The 17,581-nt window shown below is 36.5% G+C and overlaps 3 protein-coding genes across 4 annotated transcripts in view; 1 reads left to right on the top strand and 2 right to left on the bottom strand.

Annotated features, from left to right (window-relative positions):
• The window catches only part of LOC129451212 (chymotrypsin-like protease CTRL-1), a 112,580-nt gene that overhangs the window by 43,285 nt on the left and 51,714 nt on the right, over nucleotides 1-17,581 (bottom strand). The gene's annotated exons all lie outside the window — the stretch shown is intronic.
• On the top strand, nucleotides 276-11,188 carry c1galt1lb (core 1 synthase, glycoprotein-N-acetylgalactosamine 3-beta-galactosyltransferase 1, like b). Its single transcript, XM_055212953.2, has 4 exons — nucleotides 276-724; nucleotides 1,107-1,362; nucleotides 4,076-4,740; nucleotides 7,621-11,188. The coding sequence occupies exons 2-4, from the start codon at nucleotides 1,143-1,145 to the stop codon at nucleotides 7,879-7,881; spliced, it is 1,146 nt and encodes a 381-aa protein (XP_055068928.2). The 5' UTR covers nucleotides 276-724; nucleotides 1,107-1,142; the 3' UTR covers nucleotides 7,882-11,188.
• On the bottom strand, nucleotides 11,251-16,061 carry tac3b (tachykinin precursor 3b). Of its 2 annotated transcripts, none has more exons than XM_055212954.2 (7): nucleotides 14,399-16,061; nucleotides 14,165-14,271; nucleotides 13,264-13,369; nucleotides 13,020-13,040; nucleotides 12,888-12,935; nucleotides 12,372-12,432; nucleotides 11,251-11,564 (listed from the first exon to the last, which is right to left on the bottom strand). In XM_055212954.2, exons 2-7 carry the CDS (start codon nucleotides 14,261-14,263, stop codon nucleotides 11,546-11,548), a joined length of 354 nt encoding a protein of 117 aa, XP_055068929.2. In that variant the 5' UTR covers nucleotides 14,264-14,271; nucleotides 14,399-16,061; the 3' UTR covers nucleotides 11,251-11,545. The 2 variants fall into 2 exon arrangements, with proteins under 2 accessions (XP_055068929.2, XP_055068930.2); XM_055212955.2 differs by having other exon boundaries at nucleotides 13,276-13,369.

The raw sequence follows: 17,581 nt of genomic DNA, 5'->3' as shown, positions 1-17,581 counted from the left end.
CTCCTCATATAATATTGTCAAAAACTACGTTTAATGCACCAGTATAAAGCTTAATAACATCTACACAAAGTTGCTGGGTGTGAGACAGCTCAGTAGCATTTGACGGAATACAAAATTATCCATTTTAAAGTTTTACAGAACATGAAACATATGGGCCAATCATAACACGCGCTTCGGTGACGTTTCGCTCAAACAAAAGAACGACAGGAGATTCACCCAATCAAATGGGTTTCCGTGTGTCACTCTGACCCGTACTAGATGTGACGTAAACAGGTTCATAGTTGACCGAGCATGGATTCAGATTCCGGAAACGATCGAAAACATTTGTTTAAGGCGACAAGACTGAATCATGGCATGGGTGCGTGTCAATGTTCGTAAAACAAGGACTGCCCGTGCGTAACTTCTAAAGGGGCTGGCTTAATTTTTTCTTTTTTACAGAACCGAAGTGTTCCTATCAACATCGGCTTTACTTCGTGAACATCCAGTTAGCAAACACGTCGGCGGTTAGCTTAAAATAAAACGTAATATCAACCCAATTTGGTCATGAGTTTAAAATAATGATTTAGGAGCTGCTACGTTTTGTGTGGTAGTCTGTTTTTTTTTTATTTAGGTCAGACAATTCTGGTTTTCGTGTTATGTTAACTCTCTGAGTTGGACTGAAATGGACTCGGAATCGAATCCTACAGTTTTTCTCACTTCTGTTATGGAGGAAATCGAGTGTCTGGTAAGATTCTCCAAGACGTATATTATCGTGCTTTTAACGTAAACATTATTTTCTTGAATCAACATTAGTGTGTAATTCTGGTATTTACTTTGCTAACCAAATATTTTACAGCTGTTAGGCAGAAATGTCAACGACCAGGAAGTTGAGTAGAGTTTGGTAGATGTTTAACTTTCAGTAGTTATAATGACCTGTGTCACGATACATCTCATTTCTGAAAGCTGTTACTCCGTTGTTTCAAGGTAGTTTAAACCTGTCATAAGGACTACGGGCTAGTTTTTTTTTTTTTAGATGAATAACATCCAGGCCAGTCCAAGAATTCGGCGTTTAACTAAACTATATGAATGATTTGATTTCTTGTAACCGTTTGTTTACCACTGTGTAGTTTTTCTGAGGTGGGAGTCTGGATATAGAGCTCGTCATGAAGGCTCTAGGCGCGCGCTCCGCGTTCTACGTTGGCTTCTTTGTGGGCACGTGCAGTCTGTACCTGTTCTTGCGTCAGGTTGGGTACACGCTGAACCAGGGGTCCACTGTGCCAGAGGCCGACTTGAAAAGTTTGAAGAAGTTGATTGAAGACGAAAACAAGAACTGGAAGAAGGAGAGGTTAGCTCTGTTCAACCTCAATCATCCGCACCATACAGGTAATGCACTGAAAAAACTTTTCTAAACGTTAAAGGGGGTGGTGGGCATGGTATTGGCATGGCCGTTTTACAACTGTAATCGTTTTGGTGTTTTACCTGCACTGCTCTGAGGAATACTTCATTCTTATTGGTATCTAAGAACAGATCGGAAATCGGACATTCTTGTATAACACTGAAGGGGCTTATTCTGCGATAACAACCGACTGCCTGTAACGTTACATTATCCCGATTATTGCACACTATAAAAAAAATCCGTAGAAAATACAATGGTATTGCAGCCGGGTTGCCGGTAAATTACCGTAGATTTAAATTTATGTTATGTACTGGCAAGAGTTTGTTCAAAGTTAAATAATTTTAAATATTAACAAGTCTTAATCTTTACAGAATAAAACTATACAGTAATAGCCTCATGCAAGGCATTCTGGGAACCAGAAATCATCATCAACCTTTTTCTGTTTTTTGCTTCAGATTTTGTTTCCCAGAATGTTTTGCTTGATGCTGTTTTTCTGGTTTTATTCTGTAAAGACAAAGACTTGAGCAAAGTGTTGCCAGTGAATGGCATGGATTTGGATCTGCGGTAGGTTGCCGGCAACCCAGCTGCAAATTTCTACGGAATTTTTTTTACAGTGCACGGCTATTTACCTCATAAGTAAGTTAAGGAACACTAAATATTGATTTTAAACATTTTATTTGCTTAGTTTTAACACAAGCAGACCTTCCGCGAGGAAACCCCACTTTTAAGATAAGACACGACTTTTAAATGTCACAAACACACTATTTGGTTTGTCATTTGTGAATATAATGGCATATATGTTATTAAAAGACATATTCATTTTTTGCGTAATATTAAACTGTACCTGTCAATGGTTTGTTTAATTAGCATCATGGTTACCATGTGTTATTAGTTTCATGCTTTTTTATCTACGAATAACATACCTTTGAATGTCGCGACTGGCAAATCAGAATCAAACGTGTAATGGAGTGCTGTGTAATAATGCCAGTTATACTACAGGCCTGTGGAAGGTTGTATTCTGATTGGTTGATAAATGTTCTACGGGTGTTGATTATTTTTTGTAAAATGCACACCTAACATTTCAAATGTCTTTAAAAAACCATCAGAGCAATGGGTCTCATTCTCTAAGCATGGGTAAGCACAAATTTGTGCGTATGGATGTACGTATAAATGTACGCAAAAATTCAAGAAAACCTAAAACCGCTCGTACGCATTAATCACGTACGCTATAATCAAATAGTAGGCTATAATTATAATGTTTTTAATAATGTTGATCTATAAAATGTACATGATTTTCTTTAATATTAAAATATTTTTGTATTATATATTATTATACATTATCTAGATTATTATTATATACATTATATTATACATTATTATAGCCAATTATTATTTTTTCTACATGTATAAAGAGGATGCACGTAATGACATCTTCACGCTTTCCTTCTTCACTTTGTAAATCTCTATATGAAAGCGTCTGCTTAAAGCCTAATGTAAACGTCATGTAAGTTCAAAGGTCAATCCCTTGATCTCCTTTCTGTTTAATTTTTGATACAGATGCCCGTCTGTGTGATATTAATTAAATGTCATATTTGTTAACGCATTCAGTACTTTTGTTTAATGTTTCTCTGGTCGGTGGACAGCACTGGCTTCCTCCAGCAACATCAAAACCTGCCAAATAAAAAATGCAAAGCAAATCGGAACTTTACCGATAATACATACGATCATAGATTTCTTTTCGAGCACTTTTGCTTCTATGACAAATTGCTCTAAAATGTTCTGTAGACTAGCGCTGTGCTGCAGAAAACCTTTACTTGGAGCTGGTTTGGGTGTGTTGTCTCCAAATGACCATGTAGAACACTCCAAATTCACTAACATAGGAACAATTATACTAGTAACTATGTGTACATGGCTGGACTAGATTGACCAGTCACTATACTCGTAAAGCCACTTAAACCATAAAAGTTGTTCAACTTGATTTGCTTGGTTTCAGTTACAGTATAAACCATAGCATGCGAATCATAGGGCAGTGATACCCAAATGTTTAAAACACTTAATGTGATCAGGGTTGGATTAGTTTCTTTGCTAGCTGTTATACACCTGTTTACATTGTTTAAAGATGTTTGTTAAAGTTGAAATCATAGTTATGACGTAAATTTAAGATCCACTTGAAAAGAACAAGTAAATCAGGATCTTTGATGCTTTTCAAATTGCACTGTGGAGGCATTCTCAAAAGAGGTGTGTTAGGCGGGTAAGGTCAGACAATGTATGGTACATACAGCGCATTACTCCCTATTTTTCAAGATAATTGTGGATATAAAAACATCCTGGTGATATAACTCGGCAAACAGTAAACCTACAGCTTTAGGTCCATTACACAGTAAATATTGTAAGACAATGCAGAGCCCTTCCTTATAACTTAATTTCACCATACATTATACAATGATCTAATTTATAATATGGCTCTGTTTGTGAATTATTATTATGTTGACTGTGTATCCTAGAGAAGCCTTGGACTTTGGACTGTATTTAGCCCTGCTCTAAATGGGATGTCCTGGTTAAAGTGCACACAGAGAGGTTTTGGAGGCTACATTTGTGCCACATTTTTATCAGTAAACTATCCCAAAGTCTATCATATGTTCATGCACTCACACATCTTAACCATTTTGTCAAGTGTAAAATATCCTATTCAACTTTCAGATGAGGATGGCACACTGGCTGATGCCCTCTATAAAAATGTCCGTGTTCTGTGTTGGGTTATGACCGGTCCAAGTAACCTTGAGAAGAAAGCTCGACACGTGAAAGCCACGTGGACTCGTCACTGCAACATCGTGGTGTTCGTAAGCTCCGTAGATGACCCAGATTTTCCTACAGTTGGCGTGAACACCAAGGAGGGCAGGGATCAGCTGTATTGGAAAACGATAAACGCTTTCCACTACGTAATGGAGAAATACGGGGATGAGGCAGACTGGTTCCTGAAAGCGGATGATGACACTTACGTGATCGTAGACAATCTGCGGTGGATTTTGGCCAATTACTCGCCAGAGGACCCTATATATTTCGGTCGCCGGTTTAAGCCCTATCTTAAACAGGGCTACATGAGCGGCGGTGCTGGATACGTCCTCAGCAAAGAGGCTCTGAGAAGATTCGTGGAAGGGTTTCGAACCAAAGTGTGCGTACATACCTCCTCGGTGGAGGACCTGGCCTTGGGGCAGTGCATGGAGAAGATGGGTGTTGTGGCAGGAGACTCCAGAGACACCATAGAAAGAGAGACCTTCCATCCTTTTGTACCGGACTCCCATCTCGTTGGCTCATTTCCCAAGTCCTTCTGGTATTGGAACTACTGTTATTATCCCGTTGTGGAGGTAAGCGTAAACTCATACACAATGTTCTGTTTCAGATCGCTTTGCATTTCAAATACAGGGCAAGAAAATTACTTTTTGGGTTATATTGAGTTTTTGCCTTTAGGTAGCATTGCATACGGCAGTGTATTGCAAAAATGTGTCGCAATGCACCCAGCGTAATAATTCATGATTTGGTTAAATTCTGGCCACGATTAGGACTGGCTGTGGAAGATGGGCAAGGTCATTCTTTTAGGGTATTTTGTGTTTTTTTAGCATTTGACTCAAAGGTTGTGAATCTGAGAGAAATAATTCAAGGCCCTGGGAAGTTTTTGAAAATATACATGCATAGATCCAGGTCATTGAAAGTGCTTGAATCTATTCTTTGCAAGAAACAAGTATTCCCTGTGTAGTGTAGGATAATATCAAAACATTTCTAGCCTTTTAAGCACACGTGCTAAACTGTTCCCTTTAAATGTTTTTATCTTCTGTATGTGAATGTTGATTCATACCAAAATGCTTTTTAGCATAGTTGTGTTTGACACATGAAAACGTCTCGAGTTTTGTATGTAACTAGTGTTCCCTGAGAAGGGAACGAGACGCTGCATCTCTCTTGTCATACTTCCTGCGTCCCTGTAACCGTTTTTGGCAATATTTTAGGGGCTGTTTACACTTGGTATTAAGATGTGTTTTCATCGATCAGATAACAAGTGGAAGAGAGAGAGGCATTGCGTTTGCACCGGGTGTTTAGGTCCGTCTCTTTTGTCCACTTTCGACCGCTTCTGTCCTGAATACCACCCCGGTCTGAGCTGTCATTCAAACGCGAGCGGGAGTAATTATGAGTTCATAAGGACGCAAACTAATATTATGTCGGAGTCCGCGTGTATGTCTAGCAAGTAAACATGCTGCACAGTGTTTTGTTCGTGTAGATGTTAGAGCTTTCGCTGAATTTTCAGCGCAATTGATGAAATAAGATTGCGCAACTTTCACACGCTTTCAAAACGAAACTACGGAGATCAGCCGCTTTAGTTGTATCAATGAAAGGCTAAAAACAGCAGTGTTCACCGTATCTTCAAGCCAGAAGTCAGAAAAGACGTAAAACTTGTGTTCAGTACCTCAGATTAGATAAATGGGCGGAGAGAAGGCGGTCGCGTGTGGCTGTTCGAACACATTCAACCACATTTGCGTTTAGTAGGGATGCACCGATAGGATTTTTTTGGGCCGATACCGATTTAAACAGACAACTTCTGGCCGATGCCGATACCGATATTAAACACTGTATACAATACTATACAGTTGTTCTATTAACTAGTTTATTTCTGCATCAAATAATTTTTACTGAACATGGATTGGATCTAATTAACATTCAACTGACCAACATAATAAGAGAGGCACAAATTAAGCTAAAACAAATATAATAAGACAGCATGACAACCTTCAAAGGTGGTTTTTGCTATTCAGCATTTATTTTATTAACAACATTAACAAATTTTTTACATATAATGGATTTCTTTATGCAGTTAATTAATAAACAATCGGCCTTTCTTGTGCTATTGCCGATATGCTGATGGTTTCAAATGCATCAAAAATCGGCCGATAAATATCGGCGGCCGATACATCGGTGCATCACTAGCGTTTACACAAGCAAAAGCAATCCGATCGAAAGGGGTTTCGATTACCTCTGAATGTGGTCGAAAGTGGACGTGGTCCAAACGTTTTGAACACCGTTTACACCTAGCAGTAACGTCGTCCACTTGTGATCCGATCGATGAAAACGCATGTTAATGCCAAGTGTAAACAGCCTATTAGATAGCGATATACTTCATGGCTCTCGTGTCACCCTGTCTTTGTCGTTAAATCCTCAACATTATTTGAATTTGATATACACATTCAGACGCACTTACCCCTGGAAGCGTCCCCAAAGTGTCACCGCAGCGACGCAGCGCAAGTTCCCTCGAAAGGGAACTGTATCAATGTATCTTGAAATGTGTCCCCACATTTAGTCCTTGAATATGAGGGTATTGGACCTGGAAAGTCCTTGAAAGGTCCTTGAATTTGAAGTTAAAGCAACACTATGTAGTTTTTTTTACCTTTAAATAATGTCTCTAAAATTATTTCAGTGATAGAACAACTTTTAACTGGACAAATTGTATTGTTGCTGCAACCTGAGCAGCCTCCTAGCTGCTACAACTACACTCTGAAAGTGGCGGTGGAGGGTAGGAAACACAGCCCCGCCTGTCCCCCTGCCTGCAGAAGAGTGTCTGATACCAGGCACTGTTGCGCTTTTCAACCACATGGGGGAGCTGTAAGATATTTTTACATGGAAACTACATAGTGTTTGGGAACCCTGTTGACTGTTGAAAATTGACGTTCCCTACCGACCGAAGTTGAATTGGAGTTCACACAAAAGAGTTACAAGACATAATGTGCCATGTATACAGATAACAAGCAAATAACAGGGAATCATCTAAGATTTTTAGTTAACAAAAGTATTTATTTATATGTTTATCAGCATTAAAAGCAAAAAATTGGGGGGACTTGATAGCAGTGTCAAGATTCATGGTTTATGCCAATCTTCTAAATATCATTGGCTTTTTGTGGCCCCCGTAAACAATGCTGACATGCATATTTAAGTTGCACAATTGACCTGTCATATGGCTTCATAACAATAAAATTTATTGCAAGGTTTGTGAACTTCTGGTGAGTGAGTGAGTGAGTGGTTGTTCATTATCCTTTTCAAAGCCTGACAGCCTCTTTATCATTTATTTTCATAATCTCAAATGGAATGTGGCCATGTGGCATTTCATAGCCATTTTGTGGTATTCAAATAAGTGAAACATGAATGCATTTGTTTCTTTAAGGACATATCTTTTTTACCTTTTCATTTCTTTGTTTCTTTTATAGGGACCTCAGTGTTGTTCAGATCTGTCTGTTTCTTTCCACTACGTGGATCCACTGAACATGTACCTGTTGGAGTACTACACTTACCACTTGCGCGCTTTTGGTTACAAATACCGCTATCAACCCACAGAACCCAAAATCCGACAAATCGAAATTCCAGTCCCAGACAAAGTGGAGGTCAGGGACTCAGAGCAAAAACAGGAGGAAGAAGCACCACCACCGAATGAAGAAATCATATCCAATGAAGAAGAACAAAGGCTATAGCAGCATTTTGCTTATACTGTTTTAAAATGACATTTGAAATCTTCCGAAAGAAGTTTTTGAGATCACTCTGGCTTTCTGGGAGTTTTTTTGTTCTTTTCGATTGTTTGGATAATGTCCTATATTGTGCCACAGAGATGTGTGCATGTACTGTATGTGTGGTTTAATGAACTGGTATCATTTGAAAGGGTGTTTCTTATAATAATGCATTTGTATGTGAATGTATATATATATAAATATGTTTGACAGTACAGAATTATATTAAATGAAGGTTGTACACAACAGAGTGTGCTCTGCTTGGGATGTGATTTTATCTCTGAGCCGGCCTTAACAGTATAACACGGCGTCATTTTTCCCACAAGCAAGATTTACACTCTGTAAATGTGTCTGCATCCCTTGGCATTAATTTTTAGTGAAATTTTATGAACAAAATCTAAATCTGCGTCTTTGCGCTGTGCCATGATCATAAGCACACAGCGTCTATGATGTAAAAAATGATGTTAGTTTCGACTGAAATAGTGCCTTTGCTCCGATCCGTGTTTCTCCTTTATATCTAGACAATTTTTATGCTTTCCAATACGGATGCACCGATGTATCAGCCTTTAATTGGAAGTGGCAGATAAACGCAAATTTCCCTATTATCTGACCGATGATCAGGACAGGTGCGTATATACTTTCCAAGTAAACAGACTCAAGATCCGGCTGTGTTTTACAGTACCTCTGTAACAAATTTGCCAAAGGTGTGGTATACATTTTTAGTTTTTTTATTGATGTTATCCAAGTTAAACATTTGCTATGCCACATCAAGATGCCATAATTCATTTCTGGTAAGCTAAGACCACTGCAGCTTTGCTCAAAGATTTATTTGGCTGGCCCAAGTTACTCTTGAGCTCTTGGGACAAAGGTTTTCAATTTTTTACCAGCCTTGGCTTAATTCAGATGTTCAGTGCGGCACACCTTAAGTACAATAAACGTGTACTGATGCAAATGGGTGATTCTCACGAAAACTTGGTTTTAAAAATGTCAAGCATGAAAATGTAAAAATTGCTTACATTTACTTTTTTTCCCACCAGACATTGAAAAACAAAGTCTGGAGTAAATGGGAACATTAATTTAAAAACTTTTACTTATCATTTAACACTTTTTGTAACATAATTAAAAAAATTAGTCCTAAAAAATCTCATTACCGCAACAGTCAGAAAACATCAACACTGACATATTTTCAAAATGACATGACAAACCTGAAAGAACATAATTTGGAGATTCTGCACATGCATTTAAAATCAAAGTATTATGCTTCTATTAATTAAATTAACATTTAATAAGCATCTGTTGCGGTAATGATAATCAAGATGTCGTGTAAGCATTCTGACAAGACAATATTTAAAATTAACTGTAAAAAATGATCTTACCTGGTAGCCATCTTGAAGTAACTGGTCCATGTGCTTGGTCACTCAAAATCAAACTTTATTAAAATTCTGTATGTGTGCTTAAACTGTTCTCAAAAAGTGTTGCGGAGGATGAGAACATCAGGCATGGACACATAATTTTCCTAATTTTTCTTCATTATTATTATACATATTCAGTAAATTTTTTTTCTGTCATCTAAAGTAGTCTAGCAAAACATCCATTCTTTTTCTTAATATTTTTGTGTTAATTTGATTAAATTACAACATAACGCATGTTCAAACACAGCCGGACACATTGCGGTAATGAGAATTTCAGCAGAAAATGAGATAAAATTTACAATTATAAATTCTTATGTTGAAATCACACATTGTGCAAGGTAGAACACAGTATTGTGTTAATTCTGATGCTTTTTAATGTTACTATATTACACATTTTAAAGCTAAAATCATTAGTGCCGTGGTGTTTCAATGGTTTCGTGAGAATCGCCCAAATATATTGCTTTAGTTACCAGGTGTGTCACATTTCTAAAATTTTTGCTTGCATACAGTTTCTATACATAATTATGTGCTCATGAAACCCTGAGCAGAGGCAGCTGGACTAGTATTGCTCTTTATCTTTCCCAAAAACTAATGAAGAATGTTCTGTTTTAAAAATGTTGTTCATCAGAGTAAGGTGCATTTATCTTTACCTGCATTTGCATGTTTTTTTGACACTTTACTGTATTTAGTTGAACACTTGGCACAACTATGAAGGAATTCCGATTAAGTAAATTTAAAGAGTTAACAAGCAGAGTATGAACAAGCATATAACACACACATTCTTGGTGAAATGCTCTTTTGACTTTGACGTGATACATAAATGGTCTGAATTTAAATTATTAGGGGTGTTTTCCCGGACAGGGTTTATCCTAGTCCCAGACATAAATGCATATTTGAGCTGCCTTAATTTAAAAACACCTCGCACTGACATATCTCAACATATATCTGTGCTGTTCTTTTGTCTCAAGATGCATACCAGTATTATTTTTTGTAAGCCCTAAGATTAATTTAAACCCTGTCCGGGAAACCGCCCCATAATGTTGTATGCTTAACCTCACCACATGGGGTCATCTATATTCTATAGTATTTAAAGGTGTCTAGATTGAGGTAGTGCTGTATACTGCTGATACAAAGAGCTGTCCACCTATTGCACAATCAAATAGTAATATTCTTTTTGGGACTTTAATCCAATTGTACCTTAGCCTTTGGCAGTAAAGCCACGTGCAAACATTCTTTAACCCCAAATTTACTTAAATTCAAAATACACCGCAGTACACAAACAGAACTCTTGCAGTCTTTTAAAATGTGGTCTTGTTTGAGGAGGATTGCAAATTGAAATCAAGAGCTGTTGTGGTATGTAAATATTGTTTGCCCTCATTATTAAACATGTCTGAATCAGAGTGACTATCAATGCAAGTGATAAAACATTACTTGAGGCAAAATAATCTGTGAAACCACTTGATTTGATTTTTCAGATAGGGATTTGCAAAGTGCAGGGAAAGTCCACAGCAACATGAATTAAAGAAATGTGTGTGAGTTAATGCACATTTTTCATTAATGGTTATTTCTGTACTTTTGGAGATGTGTAGGGATGAGTATATAAAGACTTTGATATGCAAAAGAGTTTGTAAGGGCTTTGTGCCAAGCTCCTTTTCAGTTCTCTTTCATGCCCTGTGTTTAATCCTGTGGTACATGCTTTCCTTTCTTATTATCTTCACTTGTATGTACAAAGGGAATCTTTGTATAGTACTTCCATAGCAATTTTTTATTTATAAAAGGGTGTGTGAGACAAATGTGTGACAAGAAGGAATTTTTGCAATGAGGAACAATAACCAGCAAATTAAAATATTTTATGAAATCTTTTGTGTGTGTGTGTTTTTTGTATATTAGAAAAAAATTAATTTGTGATACACACCGGTTAAAATAGTTGAGGAAATATTTTATAAGGGTGGATTTTTTACAACACAGTAAATGTTTTTGGCTGCATATTTGCAATGCATAAGTCGTTTCATGTAATTTAACCGGATCATTTTCATTTATCATTTTTTTTTATGAAAGCTAAAGGGTTAGATGTGAGAACTTAACAAAATGTACTTAAATAAATTGCACTGTAACAAACTGAAAATCACAAAGCTCGATCATGGCTCTGTGACAAAACTTCTTTCTTCTGAATGGCATACTTTCACGGTGGATGAGTTTCAGGCCGATAAGATTAGGCTTCATACGGCACAGCAAAACCTTCATGAGGAAAAAGCACAGTAAAATCATGAAAAAAAACCCCAAAAAATAAAAGAGACATAGCAATGACACTTCACTGAAGGAATGGCCTTTAGCTGGTCATTTATGTACACTAGGTAGTTTTCTCCACATTAAAAAATTACAAAAAATTTTAAGAAATGACAATTTTAACTTTGTAAAATATGATAAATCAAGCACTTAGATAAAGACATCAGCCATTTCATTGCCCTAAAAAGTGCATTATTGTACATGAAGCAGGTTGTCTCATGGGGCAGACATGTTGACAAACCTAATACAACGACACTTGCAGCTTATTTAAATAAATTTCATTACATCAGTAATTTTCACTTATGCATGCTCCATTTACACTGCCAGCTGTAAATATAAGGCTCGCACATTTACGTGTTTATAATCTTATTTTTATTTATAAGTTGATCACACTTTACAATAAGGTAGCGAATGCAGTAAATAACACGAAAAATATAGTGTTTAAGCATTTACTATGTCAGTATACAGTTATTCATGTTATTTCATGGTGCATTATCTAATGTTAATAGTTTAATCATTTGATTTTAATAATATATTATTAAATGCTAAAATTACTATAAATGCTGTAGAAGTACTGTTCATTGACAATTCATGTTAATGCATTTACTAATTGTTAACTAAATACAACCTTATTGTAAAGTGTTACCAATGCTTCTAATGAATACAACGGGGATTTTAACAAACACATTACGGCACTGATCTCAGGCTTGTAAAAGGTTAGATGATGGTCAGACTCCAGTGCAACCTACAAATACTCACCTCAGCCTTCTGTCTTTTAAGAATATATTGCCCCTTCTCGGTCCTCTCCAAGCAGGAGCAGCTGATTGTCAAAACAAACATGCACAAAAAATGTAAACCTAATATACTATACTGTAAAAAAAAATGCAGCATGAAGTTAAACAACGTGGTTTTGACATGTGAATTGCTGGCATAACTTATAAAAATAGTTAAAGTTGTTTAACTTAATTTTTTAAGTTAAAGTAGCATAAAAATATGTTGATTTGACAAAAAAACTGCCTTTTTTACAGTGTCAAGCTTTTAATAGATTTTAATATACTACCACTAGAGGTCAGTACATTTCCTGTTATCTGTTTCAGTGTGCAAAAATTTTGATGTTACAAATGTGTTATACTGTAGATGTTTGTTTGTGATTAATATAGACAATAAATTAACTCGTTCATGCAATCATTTGTTTCTGCTTCACATTTTTAACAAAAAATATCAAGCACTGGTATCATCTAAACATGACAATTATTCATATTTACACAGACTTACCAGTATTTCTCCGGCCTAACAGTCCAACAAAGATATCATTCATATTAGCTACAAAGGGACCAAAGTGACAAAGCTGTTATGAGGTTCTTGTTTATTTTAGCATATTGAAACAAAATAACAATAAACACTCACATCTAAATGGTGGATCTGGGCCTGTAAAAGTAAAACGAATAATAAAATATGATTTTATTTCTGAGTTTGCTTTAGTCATTCAATAGCTTTGAAGATTCAAATGAATTTCAACTATTAATATCAACTTTAGGAGAAGTAAAAATAGGACATGGTGGAGAAGTAAATGGACATAAAGGGGTTAACATCAGCAAATAGAGCTATAAAACTAATAGAAAGCAGTATTTTGTAAATAAGAAATATTTACTTTCTGTCTCACCTGTGCTCCGTCTGCCCATCAAGCCGATGAAACTGTCATAGTCAACATCATCATAACGTTTCACAAAATGTTTTAACTGAGCATCGCTGTCATCCTGTACGTAATACAAAAACAGTATGATTCAAGAACTTTCCATATATCTGACTCACTAATGTGAATGACTCAATAACAAACATATTTCAAACTGTGATGATCATTAAAGTCAAAAGAAAGAAAGAAAATATTGCCACAGAGCTCTTTCAAAAAAGTGATATTATTAGTAAAAAAATACAGTAGGCTATGTGTATATACGTAAAAATTTACCTATAACATTTTTTATTAAAATAAAGGTTTAACAACGATTTCTGGATCCATAATAAAGAAATTTCTTGTTAATGTCAAAATTCATAGAGATACACATGAATGAACCTCAGTGTGAGCCCGTATAACAGTCAGACACCACATTACTGAAATCATTAAGTTTTAAAGAAATCACCCAACCCCTTCCTCACTATCATTGTCTTCATCTCAATGCTTTATCAATTGCATTTTAGCTGTGTTCCCTCACCCACAAAAAATGTTAAGGGAAACAACATACAGAAAAAAATAACTGGATTAAAAAGCAGCTTGTTTGTTTTTTCTTTACTTTTTCACTTTTATTGCATCAAAACATAATTGGATACACATGGGAGATGCTTTTATCAAAAGCGACCTATGGTGTATTGCAAAGCATACTTTTTTTTCTTACAGTCAATATTTGTGTTTCTTACTATTGAATGACCTTGTGAGCTAACACAACCAACTTAACCTACTTCCGATTTTTTTATTTTTTATTTTATAAATTAATATCCATTTTTATTTCACACTTTCTGTTTCTCTCTAATATAACTTTAAAACCATGTTTACTCACCGCGATAGGCGCGTAGTCAAACTCGCAGCGCGAGAGTCCGGGGCACGAGAGCAGCAGCAGCACGTGAGGGACCAGCACGAGCATCCAACCGCAAGACATCCTCCAATCTGCCCTCGCCAAATGAATAAAACTTTGTCCATGAACTTTATTTCTTTCATTTCGTTTTGTAATAAATATATGCTGAAGACGTAAATCAGATGTTTATTTAAATATAATACATTGCTACAACAATACCTTTAATTGAATAAGATGAGCCGGTATTCAGTTAGTCTCGGGAGAAATACGCGTTGCAGCTCTATTGACTTGAAGTGTAGCCTCGAAGGTGCGCGCGTTCCTTTATGCGCAGGTTTTGCGCGCTCCACTCACACAAGCTCGGGCAAGCTCCCTTTCCAATATGAACCAAATAATGATGATACCATATTCAAGTGACGCAAAGTCATTAACACTAGAGTCCTGACGTATTTGTGCGGTCAATTATATTACTACTAAAATCACACCTCGACCTTGTCTCTTCAGCTTCATATAATGTCAATTCGGAACCTTTGCAAACCGGCCTACATGTATATTATTTTTCTCTTATGTGGTGTTCACGAAACCTTTATAAAGATATAGCCTATAGCTTGATTTTTTTGTTCCTTGGTTTCACCTCTAAATACATGGTCAAGGTTTTTGCTTTACAGTAGCCTATATTGTAAACAGTTATTTTAAAAGGCCTGTAAGGCATTGCACCATTAAATTAGAGGAACATATGTGTGTGCATGGGGGTTCAATGTTCATTACCCTGCAGGATTATGAGTCATTTATATACTGCTACTTTCATTTATTTTATCTCTTATCTTTTATCAGGACGGAGCTGTCTGTGAGCTATTGAAAGGGTAACACCACGAATAAGATGAATGCATTATGATGGCCTTACTGCATCTCTGAAATTCAGTAAAAAATGTTTTAAAAAATCGACAAAAATATGATTGTGATGTGTGGATTTTAAAAATAGCTTCTGTTTGGTTCATTTTTCTTGAAAATTGAAAATTTGAAAATTGATATATCACCTAATATTTTTTCTTTTCATGTTTTCTTTCTCATTGCTTTTCTTTCTCACTTACTTTCAATGCTATTTAATGTTTCTCTCACTCTCTCGCTTCTCTCTCTCTCTCTCTCTCTCTCTCTCTCTCTTCACACACACATACTGTATAAACCCACACTGGTAATGATTTTTATACTGTACAAACTGTATCTAGCCTCTCTGTATCTTTTTCTATCCCATTCCCCTAACCCAACCGTTAAACCAAACCTTCACTTTTAGATTTTTAAAAAACATAATTCTGTATGATTTACAGTATACGGTTGTTTCCTCACGGGGACCACAACAAATGTATGGGTGAAATGTATAGGTGAAAGGTTTACTGAGCTAATACAATTTTCTAGCCCCTGAGCCTGACCCCAACCCCTAAACCTAACCCAGAAAATCTTTGGCATTTTTGAATACTAAACACCATTTAGTATGTTTTTTAAGACAGGGGATGTCCTCATAAACCAAATATTCAACCCCCACCACTCACAAACATATTTCTAATGACCATATTGTTTTATTGCACTTGATTTGATTGTCCTTTTATCCGCAATATGAAAGTCAACAAAACTCATTTACATAACTTAGCCCTGAACATATTAGAAACCAATTAGTTTTTTTAATTAATTATAATTTCTCTCTTTTGTTTCCTCAAAGCTCTTACATCAAAGCACCAAGGTCCTTATAAAAACCCATGAACGCCCCCTGGTGTGTTCGGATTTACTGTTGACAAGGAGCATGGAGCTGAATAGGAAAATATATGAGCAATTCCAAGCAAATGCCAACCTTATTATGATGTCATTGTTTGTCAATATTTGTTGGTTTAAACACCCATGCAAAGTCTCTGTTATTTTCGCACGGGTAAATTTCAGAATGATCACGTCCAGAGAAATTATCATCAGAACAGCAGATCTCACGGACATGGCAGTAAGAAGGTCTGAATAGTTTGGTCTGACTTGTATTTGAGAAAGTGTGCATGCGTCTGTTGATGCAGACGTGAAATATTAGTACAGTTCAGGAAGTACACCCACACTCACCAGAGTTCTGTCAGTGTTTCTCAATGGCACCTACCATATCACTTACGCAAACAAACTTTCACAAACTCCCATTCTCTCTCTGTCATTTTCGTACATCTTAATCCAATCTCTTTGTACAGTATGACTGGCATATTTGTTTATTTTTAGTGTACTGCATTGCAGTTCTGACCTCATTTAACTGTAGCTGTATACTTTAATTCATACGTACAGTCATTTACTTTGTATTTGAATAATAGCTGTTAGTAAAACTGTCAGGATTTGGAGAGAAGAAATTCATCAGTTTTGTGGCAGACATTGTTTTGCCAACTAAAAATAAAGTACCTTCATAAACATCTTATATTGTTTGTCTATATGGATGTGTTCTATATTACAGCGAAAATAAGTATTTGACCATTTTTATCAGTAAGGGGATTTCTAAGTGGGCTTTTGAAACAAAATTTCCACAAGATGTAGCCATCAAGACAAACATTGAATTCATACAAAGAAATCAGAACATCCAAGTACACAAGTTGAGTCACAATAAACAAAGTGAAATGACACAGGGAACAAGCATTGAACACATGAAGAGAACAATGTGCAAAATGGCATAGAAAGCCAGGAGATCACCTGAAATCTGTCAGTATTGAGAGAGAAACCGTGCCCCCTATCAGTACTAATTGATATCAGCTGCTTTAGTCCTAATTTATGGCCTATAAAGGCTTTTCATTACCCAGGAGGCACACAGGAAAGACTTCATGATGGGTAAAAAGCAAAGATCTCTCTCAAGATCTCTGTTATCTTATCTTTGAAAAGCATTTTGATGGGAATGGTTATAGGGGCATTTCCAGAATGCTGAATGTTCCTGTGAGCACTGCAGGGGCCATTATCTGGTAATGGAAAGAGCATCACTTCACCATAAACCGGCCACGATCAGGTGCTCCACATAAGATCCCTGTCCGAGGAGTCCAAAGAATAATCAGGAGAGTTCTCCAAGAGCCAAGAACCACTCGGGCAGAACTTCAGGAAGACCTTGCATCAGCAGGTACTGTTGTTTTAAAGAAAACTAAGCAATGCACTGAACCACCATGGCATCCATGCATGCTCAACATGCAAGACTCCATTGCTGAACGAAAAGCATGTTGAGGCTCGGTTAAAGTTTGCGAAAGCGCATTTGGAGAAGCCTGTGGTTTATTATGAGACTACAGTATGGTCAGATGAAAGCAAAATTGAACTTTTTGACATGCATTCTACACACCATGTTTGGAGAAGAAATGGCACTGCCCACCACCCCAAGAACACCATACCAACAGTTAATTTTGGGGCAGGAAGCAT

Source organism: Misgurnus anguillicaudatus, chromosome 8 (genome assembly GCF_027580225.2).
Source record: "Misgurnus anguillicaudatus chromosome 8, ASM2758022v2, whole genome shotgun sequence".
NCBI lineage: Eukaryota > Metazoa > Chordata > Actinopteri > Cypriniformes > Cobitidae > Misgurnus > Misgurnus anguillicaudatus.
This window is presented reverse-complemented; position numbering and strand designations above follow the sequence as displayed.

What these genes read in the sequence shown, in the direction of transcription:
- tac3b (XM_055212954.2), bottom strand. Translation starts at nt 14,263, where the DNA reads ATGTCTTGCGGTTGGATGCTCGTGCTGGTCCCTCACGTGCTGCTGCTG. An exon ending in TTGACTACGCGCCTATCGCG is followed by an intron (nt 13,370 to 14,164) that starts GTGAGTAAACAT and finishes TATTACGTACAG; the next exon opens with GATGACAGCGATGCTCAGTT. An exon ending in GAGCACAGGTGAGACAGAAA is followed by an intron (nt 13,041 to 13,263) that starts GTAAATATTTCT and finishes TTACTTTTACAG; the next exon opens with GCCCAGATCCACCATTTAGA.
- c1galt1lb (XM_055212953.2), top strand. Translation starts at nt 1,143, where the DNA reads ATGAAGGCTCTAGGCGCGCGCTCCGCGTTCTACGTTGGCTTCTTTGTG. An exon ending in CAATCATCCGCACCATACAG is followed by an intron (nt 1,363 to 4,075) that starts GTAATGCACTGA and finishes TTCAACTTTCAG; the next exon opens with ATGAGGATGGCACACTGGCT. An exon ending in GTTATTATCCCGTTGTGGAG is followed by an intron (nt 4,741 to 7,620) that starts GTAAGCGTAAAC and finishes TTTCTTTTATAG; the next exon opens with GGACCTCAGTGTTGTTCAGA.